The sequence below is a fragment of the Platichthys flesus genome, chromosome 3, assembly GCF_949316205.1.
Source record: "Platichthys flesus chromosome 3, fPlaFle2.1, whole genome shotgun sequence".
Lineage (NCBI taxonomy): Eukaryota > Metazoa > Chordata > Actinopteri > Pleuronectiformes > Pleuronectidae > Platichthys > Platichthys flesus.
This window is the reverse complement of record NC_084947.1, coordinates 20,052,589-20,071,256: the sequence shown is the minus strand read 5'-3', so window position 1 is coordinate 20,071,256 and position 18,668 is coordinate 20,052,589. Positions and strand designations below refer to the sequence as shown.

The following is an 18,668-nucleotide window of genomic DNA, read 5'->3' as shown; positions in this document are numbered from 1 at the left end:
AGTGAGTGAATAATAGGTTATATAACTTATCATAGGGCATGGGAGTTCTGGCAAAATACTATTTCCTGAATATTACAGTTGCAACCTTCATATAATAAAGTTTAATTTAGCATTTTACTCTTCATTTTTGTAGTTTGTTTTCATAATTCGTCTCTAAATGTGCCATAAACGTGTCATGACTACACAGTGTGTGCACAATCTTTATTCTGTACGAGAGCTGCATCACAATGATGCATGTAGACGCTGGGAACGTGTTGTTTAAATCTATATGTTTGATGTTTGTTTGTATATATACATGTTTTTGTTTTTTTGTTTGCTTGTTCAGTTTTTTTTGCGGGTGATGCTCGGATCACCATTATGCTGTAGGCCTTTATTGGACGTTTTCATATGTACACATTTCCATAACTCCTATGTTTGAGGCAACTGTATTATTAAGGAAACAATAAAAGGCAAATCTCAAAAACTATTGTAGAACTTGTTCTTTTCTTTTCTTAATCCCTTGTTTATATAATGATCTCTCACACTGATTATTCGGTTAATCTGTAAGTTATTAAGTAGGTAAATAAGTAAGCCTTTAGTCAGTGTGACTTTGTCTGTCAAACACAAGAGGATGCTGTTTCCTGATCAAATGTCTGTGGGGATATTTCTTAAGGATCTTTTTTTCAAATATAGGATTAATTGAGGAACGTAAGATTCAAATATATCAGCACCAGAGCTTGATAGTAATCCCAAGTACACACACACTGTGCTTTACTTTGAAATAGATACAGGATAACATGATATTTGCAATTTTTCTTCCCAGAACTTTACATTCTTCATTTTATCTGTCAGTGTTTCCACTCACTAATTTATACAGAGACCAATGAACTGCACAAGTACTTAGACTTAGGCTTCAGTAATTCAGTATTTACTGAATAAATAATGATAAATAAACATTTAAATGATTTAAATAAACATTATAAACTTCAACTTTTACCCCAGATACTTTAATACAATTGATGAACACTATTTCTGTATTTATTTGAACATGCAAATACATATGATCTTTGTATTTGAGTCATATATTTACATTAAAAAATGTGATCCTTCTGTGATGATTAGATTAAATTTTGATATGATAAGACTGATCTTACTATAAAATTATAATTATTGTTGTTCTTTATCCTTGTCATTAATATGTATTTTTCATGCTTTCCTCTTTACCCTCCAACATTCGGCCTCCATCTGATAGAGTTACGTGTTTTAGATGGATCTTATGTGATATGTTTGACAACTGTCTGAGCGGCCAGATATATTTTCTTATGTCAGGGAATCATGATACTCCTTTTTTATTATCAGCTTCCATATTTCTCAGGTTTTATGGTCTCGTTCATCTTATGCTGAAGCCTTTTTCCATTTGCATATATAATTTCCTGACATGAAGAGGAGAGATTTTTTTCCCCACTTGCACAAACACTGCTGGAATGATCCATCACTTGATTTATTCTCTAGTCTAATATACGCAGCAGAGGAGAGCACAGGGAGGATTGAGGGGGAGAGCTCTTCTGGATTTTTGTCTTGGGCGTAGATATGTTTTCTTTTTTTTAAAACAAATTTGTGATTTTTCGTTGTGCTTTCTGGCTTATGAATACAATAATTACTGCCAGTGATGGAGCTATAGTGCAACTTCCTACCCTGAAAAGAAAATAGTTAACATAAAAAAATAGTTGGTGACACATAAATGAATTACATTTATTTCATTATATCAATTTAGTTGCTTACTTTAATGTTAAAAACATTATGAATTTGTTTTAACCATTTAAGTGATTTTTTTAAGTTCTTTTAAATTCTTTTCAGTGTTGAAATTAAACACAGTCTCTACTGGTACGCACTGCACATCAATCCACATAAATCCACTGAAATTAATTGTCACTATATCAAGCTTTGTTACAAATAAATTACTGAAACAGTTGCTTGATAATTTGATTAGTCAATCGGAAAGAAATTAAATTTGATGAGCTGGTAATGTAATTTTGTAAGCAAAAATTACAGACATTTTCTCATGCCATTGTAAACAGATTATCAATTATTTATACAAAACAAGACATTTCTTATGAGAACCTTTGGCATTTCACAATATGTTCTAACCAAATTATGAATTTTTCAATTTAGAAAATCATATACAGATTATTAGTATTATTAGTATTTTAATTTCAGAAATATTATGGCAGTGTTACAGTGGTAACAGCCATAACTCATATATAATACTCATCTCTCACAGACAATAAAGGTGCTCATGGTTCGTAATTACTGACTTGACAGTTAGATTCTTCAGTTACTCTGCTAATGTGCTTTTATTTCCTAACAACAGTGAATATCACCGAGCCATTTGCAGTTCACTCTTTAAATCACACATCGCTTTCTAATGAAGGTGCCATAATCACAGGTACAAAAACCTGTGTGGTTGATGGGACTGTGTTAGTGTACTCGTTGTGTCGTCCGTCAGTGTGAAAGACTGAAAGTGTGATATTTCTGCTGAACCTCCCCGGAGATCACAGAGAGCTTGGTTCTGCTATTAGTCAGGCTGGAGCATTCCAGGACATTAGCATCAAACTGTCTCCTCTCATCAGGTGAAAGACTCTCCAGCAGCACAGGGGAACAAATGACAAAAACCAGCGAAAACAAAGTGGGCTACATTTACAGAATTAACTGTCAGTCTGGGCTACTGGCAGTGGGGATTTAAAAGCCATGTTGGCTGCAACAGTCACCAAGACACAAAAAGCGAACAACCTTGAGCTTTTAAATGCTGCAGGGTAAGTCCCTTAACCTTCATTCAGATAATTACTGAAGGAGACCATCTAATGGTGCCATTACTGGGGATCCAATGATGAGGAGTGTATTAGTAGTATGTGTATGGCTGTGGGTACAATGGGCTCTGACAAGGAATGATGCAGTGCATCCTGTTGCTGGAAAATATAGTGATTGTACCAGCCAGGCTACACAGCATGGGCCGCGTATCCAAGATCTGATAAGAGAAGATATTGGTAGAACAGAGGACAATACAACTGATTAGTTTGGGACAGCAGAGCTCCAGTGGTGCCATTCATTCTTCTCGTACCCTAGGTGGTTTCCATGCCAACTGTGATTGGAGATTTCACTGCAAAGAACATGGTAAAAAAAAAGCAACATGAAAGAACAACAGTATACTTGGCTGTGCTTGACATATAGGAGCTGTGATTTGAACAGCCTTCCCAGCCTCTCCCTGCTCTGTGATTCACAAGTTGAATGGTTGATAGAAAAGTGACTGAGGTGCGCCCCTGACAGGTGCAATTTTCCTGTGGCTGCTCGATGATTGTGTAGCGAGCAATCAATTTTCCTCTGCACCAAAACCCTCCAACACAATGACCAGTGCTGCTGTTGACGGAGCCTGCCAACCTTCTGGAGATGGCTGCAACTCGTCATTTACACGGCCACAGGATTTGGAAAGGATCTGTATATTTTGTTGTGATTCTGAATGATTTTGTGAGAAGCTGGAATGTAACTCCACCGGATGATGGTTTGAAACAATGTGATATATAGACCATATTTAAAAATAATTAAAATAAAAATGACATGTCAATGTTTCAACATTTATTATTTGATGACAATCGCAACTCGCAAGACAGCCAGGGTGGTGTCCTTTTCGACTCCCCCTCTTTCTGTTCCGAGGTCAGAGTCCTCTTTGAAAAGAGGCTGGGAGATTTCCTCCTGCTCACTGGGGACTTAAATAATAACAAACCCGTTTTGCTTAACCGTTTAGGCCTCCCAACAGTATGTGGCTCTCCACAAGATAGAAAGGATTATCAGTTACATGAAGTAAGAAGCTGTTCTGACATGCTTGTTCATCATTGTTTGTTCAGATAGATGGATAGATAGACAGACAGACAGACAGACAGACAGACAGACAGACAGACAGACAGACAGACAGACAGACAGACAGACAGACAGACAGACAGACAGACAGACAGACAGACAGACAGATACATATAGATAGATAGATAGATAGATAGATAGATTACACACTATAAAAAATATAAAGGAAATTTAAAAATCTAAACAATTCAATGAAATAAGAAAAAGAAAAACCCTGATATAAATAGTGTGCAGGTGGACACAAACTGAAATGTTAAAAGTTGTAACAGGTTTGACATGACTCTATACTTTCTCTCTTAAAAGACATAGCGTGGCTCATCATGTCTTTTTTCCACATGGCAGAGACATGGTAGGAAACCGACATTTCCCAGTGGAAAGTATTATACGAGACAGCAAGAAGAGACTTGATAGCTCGGCTGGACAGTGCTTGACAGCTGCTCTCCAAAGAGGGGTTGGTGGAATATTAAATGCAAGGGATAAAGCCTCCAGTTTCCTTGAGATGTCTCCAGTTTTATAGTGACATGAAGGGATTCTTTTACTTTATGTTCGTCTTTGCTTGATCTGGGCACATTTCGGTGAGATTGCAGAAACCCAGCCATATACAGTAGCCCTGGAAACCTGGGCCCTGCAATGAGGCAAAGCAGAATAGGGCTGATGGTGGATCAAATTTTAATTGGGATAAAGCTGCGGTGGCCAAGAACCTTGATGGATGGTTGGTCATATCTGGACTCTTTAATTGACCAGGGCTTCTGGGGATCGATAGAAACTTGCGTTCCTCCTTCCGTCATTATTCTGCCTGTGAATTCAGTTTTCACGCGTAGCTATCGGGATGCACGCTATTTTGGTATGTGACATCCACCGTCCGATTGGCTGTGATGATGTTAGTGAAAGTTCTAAATCGAATGCTTACGCCAAGGAACTCTGAGGGAAAAGTGAGGCAGTAAGAAGTGTTGTCTGTGCTGCACACAGATGCGACTGCAGCTGAGCAAAATGTTGCCTTAGAAAGCAGGAGGGATGTGAACATTTATACCAATTAAAGGAGGCGGGTCAGCAGATCTAATGCACACTTGATTGATTCTAGCTTTTGGTCCACTAATGCAGTTGTGTTTTTAATAAACCCCAATCTCAGGATCCTCTCTGGTCTATTTCTCTCTCTTCTCTTTGCTCTTTTTCTCTTCAAATCAGTTTATTCCTCCACACTTAATACAATTTTGAAGAAGCGCGCAGCATAAATTGATATTAGCTTTTTTTAGCCTTGTTTCATTTCATGCTTGGCAGACTTTATGGTCCAAGATGACAGAACCGACTTTCCATTAAAAAAACAAAAAAAAAAAGATATTAGACATGAATGTGGAGAAATTCAGTTCAGAGAAATAGTTTGACACTTTGGAAATATGCATTAATAGAATGTTAGATGAGAAGACTGTCTCTTGCTACAGCCTGGAGATGGTCAGCTTAGCTTAGCACAAAGAGTAGGCAAATGGGGGGATTTAAACTAATTTAAATCAAACTTATCAGAAAAGATGAAAACATGAACCAACATCAGCGATAACAACTTAAAATGACATTAATGACACCAATTAATTTGCAGTGTACTTTGACTTTTAAGTTTGGTCCATGTCCCATTTACTGACAAGGATGAGGCAGGACTGATGATCTGTACTGGCTCTATCTTTAGCTATATTATGTTGTAGCTGCTACTTCCTAACTATGTTCGTGGTGTATTTATTGTATACAGTGGATTTATCACTGCAGCCTTTTGCATCTGCTTCCTGATGCAGGCAGAAGACAAGGTTGATGTGAGTGGTGGGATGAACCAAAGAATTAACTTCATCTCAATTTATTAATTGTCATTCAATAAATTAGAAATATGCACCAAAAAAACAACAACAATGGGCTGCAAGACAACAAAGAGTTTTGTATAACTGAGGGGAACTGCAGTCTGCCTTGATCTTTTTATTCTTTTTATTTTACTGTCGATCATATAAACCGTTGTTTTGTAATACTCTCCAGCATGTGCTGCTCCCAAAACTCCCATTTTAACAGAGGAGCATCGGGGTGAGCTCCGTGTCTGATGTGATCTGTGCAACTGATGGGGGTTGTTTGTCACCCATGACTACCTGAGGCACTGTGGCATTTGTTCTTAGCTGGGGTTATTTAAAGCCTCTGGGATTTATAAGACCGTGCTGCAGTGTCGGTGTCAAGGATCACTTCAGCCTGGCTCGTGCACGGGGCTGAAATACTGCCGGGGAGGTGGCCATTCGCTCAATGAGTTTCTTTGAGAACACAATGTGTATGGATTTAGGGTCTGCGGTTACTATAGTGAGGAGTTGAATGCAGAACGGAGCCGGTTGATCAATACGGTTTCTGTGTGTTCAGGGATGATTTTAGTTTACTTGAAAAGTTGAAAAGGTGGAATCAGACTTCAGGTGTATTCAGATTTTATATTGACAGCTGTCATCTTTTTGATTATGAAAAAACTACTGAGGGGATTTAAATTGGTGTACGGATGTGGCAAAGTGTGTGTCAGGAGAGAACTTGTTCAGTTTGGGTCAGAACCGGATCTGGGGGCAGATCAAGGATGGATTTTTTTTATATTGAAAGATAAAGTTTTTCGACCATTTCACTGTTTTTCGTGGGAATAATTCATGGATCTTGATGAAAAAACTGGCACATGTAGGGGAATGATATAAATGAGTGAGTGTAGCTCATTGCAGTTTGGTGGAGACGTGTGCCCTTCTGAATGCTATTCTTGTTTCTTCGTCCCTGTCTTTGAAACAAGACCATTACATGTCATCATACCATTATTGTAACAGAATATCATTAATGAGGAATTCATAAATCATGCACACAGTATATTTCCATGTACTTTCCCATGTTTTAAAGATGGTAATTGTCACCTAGGCTCAGAATGCACCACCTCCTCCGGCATAAGAGCTGCAACTGCTGAACAATGTGTGCAGCTTTTGATTGATTAGTGCAAGGCTTGTGTTTTTTCTGCCCTATACAATCGGCACATATATGACTGTATATGAATACATATATGCAGTGGCAAGGAATTACATCCATGTGGCATTATGGTTTGTGTTGGCAGCAGTAAATCTTTAACAGCCACACTAAAAATGAGCAGGGAATAGGAATCATGGACACCTCTTTTACACTAACATGTGAATTATACACACAACTGTGGTGCCCTGTATAATAATTTCCAGCACTGTCACCATCAAAACATACAGTATATCATCATGATCTATAAATAATGCATCTCTTTGCTCATTGCTTCCACCCATTTTTCCCCACAATTCACTGTTAGTAGCTCAGGAAATAATATTTTTCTGTCATATTAGCTTATTATTTATACATTATTCTTCTGGGACTTGGACTCATATTAAAAAAAAAAAGAATTTACTGTCAGACATATCTTATCCTTTATAGGATATCATCCAGGAACTCCTATAGTCAAGAAAAGTAGGCAAACACAACAACTACAGAGCAAGAGCAAGAAGAGCAATTTAGATGTTGAACAGGAGAGTTAGTTTATTTTTTAATCCATCTTTTTACCTAGTTGACATTACTAATTTGTATTTTTTTGTCTTCTTACAGGTTCAGACAATTCACTTTAGAACACATTCCCTTTATGGACGATAAACCCTCAAATCAGGTCCAATGATGATTTTGCCGTAATTTCCCTCACCATTAATGTCGGATGTTAACAAAGTTTTATTTCAAAGTTCGGACCCCCTTTCATCCTAGAAATATTCTGATTTCCTGAGAATTGCTGTGTTTTTATCTGTGACATGGATCTATATATGACTAATAACTGGGTTGCACAAAAGACAGATATCCTGTTGTTATCATAAGATACAATATTATGATACATATACATATCATACTGCAATATGTATTTCTTTCTTTCTTTCTTTCTTTCTTTCTTTCTTTCTTTCTTTCTTTCTTTCTTTCTTTCTTTCTTTCTTTCTTTCTTTCTTTCTTTCTTTCTTTCCCATCCGGCTCGTCTCTTTCTGACCTCCATGTCTTGCTATGTTCTGGGTTGATGCTTTTAAAATCTATTTTGAAGCCCCACTGTTGAACATAAAAAATACACAAACAATTGCTCCCCAAGCATGGATATGGGGAGCTACAGCAGGAAAGCAGTTCATTATTAATGGGCCATGAGTACTTTATGGATTTACACAAGCAGTGACACATAAAATTATTAACAATTTTCCCACAAGAACCAGCTGTACAATGTATTAATGAGTCTGTCTCTGAATCCAAATATGGCCTTATATGTGAATCCAGTTGCGTTTGGCATTTCAGAAAGGGGTAGGGGCAGCAGTCTAAACAGTTGATAGAGTGTGTTGAATAAAATAAGTCATCAAAGAGAAATTAAATATTTCATTTGACAGAGAGATAATGTTTCCAAAATGTTGGGAACATGTTATCTGTTCTTGGTCCACCTTATCACCTGTGATGGAACAAAACTAATCTGCTGTCTGTTCGTCTAAACACGTGTGCTGTGACAGAAAACTGTTTTCCTTTTTCCATTAGGTGGATATTTCTTCCTCTCCAGATTGCACAAGCTTCTCTGGCCACGCGTCACTGTGCCGAAAACAACAATTTCATGTCGCAATAGTGCTACGCAGTTGTACAGACGTTTAAGACTAACTCAATGCAATGTTCCCCTCTCCCCTTCTGTTAAATGCAAGACAAATCCAGTTGTGACTGACAGAAGCGGAGATTGCAGGAGAGAATTACAACATCCATTGCAAGTTTCAATTAATTGAGCGGCTCCATATTAGTAGCAAAACAAAATCAAGTCCTGCGTCACAGTTCCTCCCAACTTCTTCAGCTTAACCGCTCTGCTCTGAAAAGACATGTGCATATAAATCATTTGTCTTGAGTGACATGCGCCCCGAGTCCCAGTGTCAGGTACACACCCACAGAGCTGTTGTTGATGGTGGCAAATCATTCCACCGTTCTGTCTCTCTCAGACAATCGGCTATTACTGCTCCTTCCAACGGCCTCCACTCGAAACAGGAGTGTGTGGGGACGGTGTGAAGAAGCATTTAACAATCTGTTGCACAAGCGAGAGAAGGTGCAAAGGATGGGTTTAAAATAGTTCCAGGGTGTTAACTGCAGAGGGATCTGGATGGAGGGTTTAATCGTGATGATGTTGGGCCTTACTGCAGAAGTAGAGAACGTGGGACCTGGATGCAGTAAATTATTGAATCTGACATGTAAGACAGAGTTCATCAGTAGCGTGTGGTCTTGCATGACATCCCTGACATTTCATTGAGTAGCCATTGTTATCTATCGTTTCATGCTGGCAGAGAAAAATGATTCAGGTTATATAATTTATATACAAAACGTGTTTTTGTTGGGCAAATACAGCTATTACAGTGGAATAGGAGCACATGGCCGTGCTGTGTAATCGACATTAAGTCTGTGTGTGTGTACGTCAACAATCACACTATTCATTCAAGAGCCTCACAGTCTGTCCACAGATCCTGACAGGATGTGGAAACTTCACTGTGCCCTGTCCACAGTGTCCACATCCACAGGGCACTCTAGAGAAAACACATGTGTAATGTATATCCACAGGCTTCATACTGAGTATACACAATTTACACAAAGTCATACAGAAATGTTGAGCATTGCACTTCAATAACACATCACATCAGTTTTATATTACAGTGCACCTGCGTCATTACGCGTAGCCTCGCTCCCTGCATGTGCGGGGCAATAACGCATGTGATGTCTCGCACCCATTTCTCCCCTTCACGTGGGTGAAAGCAGAACCAAGTGTGCAAAATTTCAAATCTCTCAAGTTCCCCCCATCGGCCCCCCCCCTGTGTGCGCGTGCGTGCGTGCCACAGAGAATATCTTATGTAACGTGTTCGCAAGCACAGCACATCCTCGCCTGTGCGCAGAAGCTGTGTGGAGTAAGGTCGCTTTAAGAGCGGTATCTGAGCTGCTATCAGTGATCCTGACAGGACCCCTCCTGTCTCCCGCTCGACCCAAAACTCTGCGTGCCTCCCTGGATGCGAAGCAGAGCGTCAAGTCCCGGAGGAGAGAAGACCTCGGTAAGACCCGCCGAGAAATTACACGGCCGATTTCAATGTGCCTTTTGGTGTAGGAACTCTTTCTGTGCAGGGTAAACTGAGAGTAAGATGTTTCTTAGGATTTTGTCAGCATTATTACTGATGGAAGATCTGATGGCTTTGATATTTCAGTCTGTTTTTAAGAAAGATCTATCGTGTAATGTGCGTTTGGTGAGTTTGAATATCCTCATTACGCACACTGGTGTTGTGATTCCCCCGAGGTGTCAGTCTGTCTGTGAGCTGTAATGAGGAGATGAGAATCCTTCTCACTTTACTGATCTCAGTCTGACGCGCTCCAAGTGTAAAGCAGCTCTGGTTCAGTGCACGGACACCCAGCAGGTCTTCAGGGTGGAAATTAGTGATGGGTCGCCACTGCCCCCCGGGACAGGACAGCAGTAATCACACACACACACACACACACACACACACACACACACGACACGGTGGTGCACGGGAGGACCGGGGAGCCTCCTCCACCTGTCAAGAGCTGAGAGTCCACCTGAGCGCACACAGAGGATCAGCTGCGGGGACGGAACCTCTCCACACTTTCCATCCATTTGGGTTTTTCATTCTGATGGTGCCCGATGTTTAACTGTTTTATTTTGCATGAGCAATTCCGGAATGGTGGCTGTTTATTTGTGGGATTTTTGTGCCGGGGACTGAACACAGCGGAGATCTTGGGTACAATTTACCTACATCTCTATTTTGAGACAATTCTACATGCGCTTTGATTGTCTATCAATCAATAACGTCTTATTTCCAGAGCCCATATTTGCGAATTTCCCTAATAGGGCTTATTTGTATTTATAGGTTATAATACTTCATGAGTAATCTGCAGCTTGTACTTTATAACAAGTCTTGTGTTAAACATGAATTTTGTCCTTTCTTATATTCTTTGTTCCTTCATATGAACTTCCCTCAACACAAAGCATGCGTCACTTTGAGATTACATGTTCTACAAGAGTAATAATCAGCATCCAGGCTGCTGCTTGGCCTTGATTTGCAGACCACACATCCAGAAATTCACTTGTAGTCAGGCTGACTGACACCCAGGCGGGGATTAATCATCCTGAAGAACCACAGAGGAATTCAAGTGGCATCAGCTCCAGCATGTACAAAGTGTGTGCTTTGGTTATTAAAATGCTGTCTTTGGTTGTGATTAGTGCAGACGAAGCAGCACATTATAATGACATTACTGCTCATAACTGAACCAGCCACAAGCAGCTGATGTCCTGCCTGTCAGCATCTGTCATTGTTAATCTTTAGATATCATTCTGTTGTGTAGCTGTGTTACAAAACTCATTTCTACCAGATTAGCCGTGGACAAAACATCTTGGTTCATCTGATTTCACTGCTGCGTATTCACACACACAGACACACACACACACACACACACACAGACACACACACACACACACACATATAAATAAATATATACATACATATATGTGAGGGTATGATCACTTACAAACACTGATCAGATTTGCCTTAATGTAATAATAATCTTTTTTCCTGTACATCAATCTGTTAGAAACTGTAGGGACAACTTGTGCTTTAGTCCAAATGAGAGGTGGCAGTTCCTTTGTGGACACAAATTTCCTTTGTGAGAATTAATTCCTTCCGTCAAAAGAGGAGAAAACATTGAGAGGGAACAACAACGTCTCTGAAAGACAAAGCCATTATCACCATTATTGTGATGGAAATTTCAATCAGCATGCCATTATGGTGATTCCCACACAGTCTGTGCTGTTTCTTAATGATACGCCATCAGTACAAAATTTATTCTTAGAGCCTGTACTCAAGGAGATAGAAAATCTGTGTTCTGTCAACAGCCTCATGATACTGACCTTAATTGTCTGTGTGATAGTGAAACCACTGTTGACAAGTACAAAGGTGGAATTGGACCAGTGAATACACATCCGCCCTCAAAAGACACATGAATATAACATAAAATCCTCTCCTGCAGCCAGAGAATAACTGTCAGCCACACATCCTCATTTAAAAGAAGCCACAGTCTAATGAAGAAATGAGTGAGGGTCAATTTCCAAATGGGTTACATTTCCATTTGACTGATATCCCATCCCAAGGGTTTATAACATTAACAATAAACTTTTCCTGGCTATAAAATTGTTAAAGGTTACTAATTTTCTGTTCTTCTTTTCGCAGGCAGAAAATGAAGATGGCTGCTAAGACGTCCGAAGATTAAGGATGAGGGAAAGCTGAAAAAAAAAGCTGACATAATTTACGAAGCGATTATTGTAGGTTTGACAAAACACATCAGTTGAATTTGTGTCCAGTGTTTGAAGTGAGGAAGGAGAAGCATCATGGAGCTGCAGCACAGCACCAATCACAACCAGGCCTTGTGGAAAGAGATCCCTTGGGATTTTGGCGAGGACTGTTCACTCTCAGTGAGCTGCACCACGTTCCTCATTGTAGCTTACAGCACAGTGTTGGCAGTAGGTCTCATCGGGAACTCGTGCCTGGTGTTTGTCATCAGTCGATACAAGGAGATGCGCAACGTGACCAACATCTTCATCATCAACCTGTCTTGCTCTGACATCCTCATGTGCATTTTCTGCCTGCCGGTCACCATTATCTACACTCTGATGGACCACTGGATCCTGGGAGACACTCTCTGCAAGCTCACGCCTTTCATCCAGTGCATATCAGTCACTGTCTCCATCTTCTCTCTCGTCCTTATCGCCATGGAGCGCTACCAGCTCATTGTCCACCCGACTGGATGGAAGCCTGTGGTGAGCCAGTCCTACCTGGCCGTGGCTGTCACCTGGATGGTGGCTTGCCTTATCTCCGTGCCTTTCCTCTCATACAGCGTGCTTGCCCGGCCTTTCCAGAACCTGAGTGTCCCCTTCCTTGTCGGCGATCACCTTGTTTGTATGGAGCGGTGGCCTACACTCGAAGAACGAAGAGCTTACACCACCTCCCTGCTCATTTTCCAGTACTTCCTCCCGCTCATCCTCATCATGGTCTGCTACCTGCACGTTTACCTGCGCCTGAGGAGGAGGAAGGACATGGTGGAGCGCGGCAGGAACACCACTCAAAAGAAAAACAAGGGCTCCACAAGGATCAACGCCATGTTAATCTCCATAGTGGTGGCCTTCACCATCTCCTGGCTCCCTCTGAACATCTTCAACACCGTGTTCGACTGGAACCACGAGGCCATCCCGTCCTGTAGCCACGACGTCATCTTCTCGTTCTGCCACCTCACAGCCATGGCCTCCACCTGCATTAACCCCATCATCTACGGTTTCCTCAACAGCAATTTCCAGAAACACCTCAAATCCACTCTGTTGCACTGTCGCTGCTGGGTGGTGGCAGAGCGGTACGAGAGCGTCCCGCTCTCCACTATCAGCACAGAGGTCACCAAGGGGTCTATCTTGAGCAATGGATCCATCAGCATCAATTCCTAATTACAAGCCTTTTCAGTTAATGACAAAGGAACTACTCTGGCCTCTCCAGCCCTCATTGTGTCATCCTTTGGAGCTTCGCTTGCTTCGTTGCCTGCAAAAGCGAGGTTGACATTTACAAAGTTATAAACCTCACAATAGCAGTCCAGAGGGAGTGGACTGAATACACTTTAACAACATGGCACAGTTCCCACAAATCAGTCAGAGGAAGTAGCTATCAAAATGAAGGTACAAAGGTTGGACAAGTTTATGTATTGTTGAGCGACTGCAGACAATTTACATGAGCTCTTTGGCAGCTGCAGTCTGCATAGTTGTAAACATGAACGGTGGAGCCACTGGAGGGTTAAAAAGACAAACGTTTTGGGGTTGTGTTTCTGTTTTATGTTAATAGTATTAATGGAAATATCAAGGGGTTGTGAACTGTGTTTTTTTAGAGATCATCGACACAGTAGCAGAACAGAAGGAGAAGACATTAACGCGCTAAATGTGGCTCCAGGCGTTCATTTAGCCCGATTTACTCGCATCACTTTAATGCATTTCTTATTACCTGAAATCCCAGCAAACTGTGTAATAATCTTTCTCTAACAACTTTGGCAAGAGCTATGGTTAGCATCTCTGCCGTCTGCCAAGGTCTTTGTTCTAATGTACCTGGTGTGTAGGATGATTTGTTCTATACAGCAACCTTATATATGAAGGGCCATAAAACAGAATAAAATGGCAGTGAGGAACCTTGTCTTCTGCTGTATATAACATTACTAAATACATTTATGGCCTGTAAAAGATGTGACAATTTATAGTTAATCGATGTGGTCGGCAATAAAGAGCACCGTGTAGCATAGCAAATATCTCCTAGGAAACCTGTTATCAGTCACTTCTCTTTGTGGTGCTGAACTGAATTAAAACATTCCTTATTATTCTTAATGATAATGTCTATGTTGTAATATTTAGTTTGGATTAATCATAACTTGGTCTATTTGTTCTTTAATTTGTTGTGTTGCATTTTTTTTTCTTCTTTTCTTCAGGTCCATCTGGCTTTCTCAGTGTGTGTTAAGCCTAAATTGATTTTTGTTACCACCTACATGGCAGTTCCACCACATCCTTCTACAGAAAACAGATTGGTCCCAAGTATCCAATTAAAGACACAATGTTACACAGAGACGAGTTGTCCACAGTAGGAAAGTATCACAGCCCATGAGATTAAACAGCCTCGATGCTGATACACACTTGCTTGACATGGCATTGTTTAGTATGGAATGTACATTAAAAAAAACACCACTAAAAAATGTTTTTTGTATGTGTCTGAGGTCAAATTCAGTGTGCTGCCTGTTTGTGCATTATTCAGGGGGAAGTCTGAGATAACGACACATTTTAGATGCGTTCGTGTTGAATAAATCAGTGTTGTGTTTGTTGGCTTAAATGCAAGGGAATGGGGGGGGGTGGGGGGGACCTTGTGAGAGATCAATTGGGCCTGTGATAAATATTCATGCTGAGGGAACGCATGTCGACAGTTTCACTTTTATCCGTCTGATATTCGGAAGGGAGAAGAGGTAAGGAATCAGATTCCTGAGGGCCTTTCAGTCTTAATGGTGTCGTAAGAGGTCAAGTGTAGGTTGTTGCAATTTTAGACTCTGACAACGTCTCGGATAATCCTCCGACTGTTTTCCCAGAGGCAGCAGAGCTCTCAAGACGTCCTTGTCATTATAATGGACTGTTTGTGCTTCTGCTGCTTTGGCTCCATCTAACCTTTACCAGCTGTCAATTCCCTCACCTCTCCATCCGTCCTTAACCTGTCTCTCCTTTTAAAAACACCACTGAATGGAGTCAGAGTGTTTATTTTGTAAGGAATAATGAACCCAGATGCCAAGAGGTGCACAGGGACTCCGGTGACACTTGACGATGAGTGGAACTCAAATTATGCCGTTTTATGATGTTTCCCCAAGTAGCTGCGAAGGGGCTGTGGGCACATTAATGTTCTTTATAATGAGGCTCAGCTGGAGACAAACACATAATGACTCTGTGGGGCTGGACTCTCCTCGCCAGTGGAGCAGTTTCGAAAAAAAGAACATCTTGGCTCCTGGCATTTAGATTCAGAGAAATTCTCATACAAGCAATCTCCGCAGATCACAGGAACACCATGAACTGCATAGTTTGCCAGAGATTTCCTCAAGCTGTTGTTCGGAGCTCTTAAATTCGCCTCAGCCTTACAACTGCGAGAGTCGGGCATAATTCATCCGGCTTGCCTTGTTCCCATATTATAAACAGCTTTCTTACAGCTGCGGCTTCGTAGAAGAAAGTCTTTCCACCCTTTTGTGTGAATCTATCTCCCTAACCAATTCTTGTAAAGAATAGGAGGCTGCAGTATTCACCACAATCTGCAAGGTCCATACTGAGCCTGCGGACATAATATGAGGTGACATAATAGAGATATGTTTCAAAAGGATTTTTCAGAAGAAAAAAACTTGTATGCGGTGTTGTCAGATTTGAAGTAATTTGTCTTGTACACCTATGATCCCTTGTGACAGGGATCTAATGTCGCTGCTTTGGCATATGAAAAGGTCAAAGGTAAAATCTGACTCTGGAACCCAAATCATGATAATACACACAGGGCTAAACCAGACAGGGCACACAGAATCAACGCATGCAAAGGGGTCAAACACATGGATCAGCACAGTCCATAATTTCCCTGTTGTCTTATCTTTCTATTCGATTGGCCTAATCGTTCCAGTGCTTCCTGCCGTCGGATATATCAGGCAGCCGTTCAGGCAGTATTTACTGGTTTTACAGCTTTATTGTTTTGGATATCACAACAGCATGATAACCTAACAGCTCATTTAATGAGTCACACACACACAAAATCTTTCAGAACGATTCATGACAAATAAGTCCAACATCTAAAATATAAATATATAAGAGCTTAGAAATGTCAGATAGATAGATAGATAGATAGATAGATAGATAGATAGATAGATAGACAGACAGACAGACAGATAGACAGACAGACAGACAGACAGACAGATAGATAGATAGATAGATAGATAGATAGATAGATAGATAGATAGATAGATAGATAGATAGATAGATAGATAGATAGATAGATAGATAGATAGATAGATAGATAGATAAACAGACAGATAGATAAACAGACATATAGATAGAGCCTGACAATTCAAACCCCGGCCTTTGTGTCTGACCTCACATTTTTTTGGATCAGAAGGAAAGAGGTAGATCACGGTCGGCCTCAGTTGCCTAGTTACAGCCTCCTTAGGGGTTTCAGTGGGTTTCCCTCAAAACGACACTGAGCACCAAGCTGATAAACGCACCTTATGAACTACTGAGAAACAGTGATTTCCAGGGACACTTGATAATACTTAGGCTTATTAGGGTGGTGTTATGGTCCCTATTACTTTTGTAAAGGTATTTCATTTTTGAGCTTGAAGGAAAGTATAGTTATAATAAAATTAAGAAATACATTATATACATGTGTGAGTATTTAAAGTGCATTATAATAATTTTGATATCATGGGACAGACGCTAGCTGTTTCTTCCTGTTCCTCTCTGTGTGCAAAGATAGGCTAACCAATATGCAGTTTCAGTAGCTTCATATTAAGTCAGGAGAGTATAAAAATCTAATTTTTAACATAAAGAGACATAAACATACTCACTTTCTTGCTGACACATTTTTTATTTGGAAAAAGGGAAAACGCACACAGACGTTTTGGGTAGCATCATCGATAGCCCTGTTCAGTTTAAGTGCCCCAGTAGAAGATGACTGTTCGACAATGACTTCATCTCAAAGATCTTTTGTATCAATTTAGGTATAGTTCTTATCACAATTGTCCATTTTTCTGATAAGTTTTGTTTTAATTTGTTATTTAATGCTATTAAAAATTCAAGATTGACAGCTGAGACTGGATCTTGGTACCACAGCTTGCTACCGCACAGACTTTGGCTTCAAATGTGAAAGATGGCAGCGTCACTATCTGGGATCTTTTGGCCTTCATTTCTGGATGGTGAAAGGAGGTGGATATGCATCATTGAATGCCCCAATACTCTGTGAAAAAAGCTATTGTTTCCTTTAATAACCCAATTCATCATTCCTATGGTGTTTCATATTTAAAATGTAAAAGATGTTTCTCTCTGGGAGCAATGGGTCTGATATAAAGTCTCTGATTTTTAAATTGAGGGTAGATGGGCACACAGAGTTATTGTTCATGACAGAGTTGATCTTGAGTAAATATTTTATGTCCTGCTGTATCACTTTCATGTAATTATTCCTGATCATATCACTTCCAATAAAGGTTCGACACTTGACTCATATGATGTCCTGTGTATGTTCAGTGAAAGTAGAAGTGATCTCACTAACAAGATGAAACCCACGGAAGTGATTTTCTCCCTTGTGTGTGTTTGCTGAACAACAGCCGAGTGACCGACAGTGTGAACTACTTTGGAAAACACACTTTCCATTGAAGATAAAGAGCGGCGGCCACCCAATATGGTGCTCAGCAGGATATTACAGGTTGCTGTATCACTGTCACATCTCCACGATGAATACACTTCAGCTTGTTTTTCACTTTGTTTAAATTCCATCTTCTATTGGCAAACACACATGTGTTGCCTGCTCAAATAATTTTCATTTTGCTCATCCATCCATGATTAATCTCTTTTATAATCCTGAGGAGATTGTGGAGTGGGCGTGAATCAAGCCAAGCAAACAGTGATCGAAAATAAATTGAACCCAGACTCATGTCCTCATGGTGAACAAACACAATAAAGTACAGTAAATTATAATTAATTACACATTTGACGTGATTTGATGCAGGTTTTTCAAAAACAGTGTAGATAAAATCTCAGCTACAGTCAGATGCAATATTCTACAAAGTTATTATTATCACCAGCATGTATCGTGTTTCTGGAAAAACATTATGAAGTTTCATGTTGTTTTCTAGTGCCCTCTGGTGTCTGTCTGTGCACTGAGCTCCTCATAGGGAAGTGCAGGTCTGATTTATAAAGTTCTGCTTTGATAAATAAAAACAATTAAACGTAATAGGTTTTTCAAAATAAAGGTTTATATGCTCTTCTTATGTTCTGTAAAGAAGAAAACATATTTTTCACTATATCAGATTGGTCTCTCTCTCTCTCTCTCTCTCTCTCTCTCTCTCTCAGAACTGCTCCGAGATCTCAAAGAAACTTTCACATTCACACCTGTGATGGAATAAATAAAAATTGTCATGACATAGTGTATGATGTGGAA

The 18,668-nt window shown here is 40.1% G+C and overlaps 1 protein-coding gene across 1 annotated transcript; it reads left to right on the top strand.

The window, feature by feature from the left end:
• The first annotated feature begins 9,838 nt into the window (after window positions 1-9,838).
• Window positions 9,839-14,715, top strand: npy8br (neuropeptide Y receptor Y8b). Its single transcript, XM_062385055.1, has 2 exons — window positions 9,839-9,974; window positions 12,159-14,715. Exon 2 carries the CDS (start codon window positions 12,317-12,319, stop codon window positions 13,418-13,420), a length of 1,104 nt encoding a protein of 367 aa, XP_062241039.1. The 5' UTR covers window positions 9,839-9,974; window positions 12,159-12,316; the 3' UTR covers window positions 13,421-14,715.
• Window positions 14,716-18,668: the final 3,953 nt, after the last annotated feature.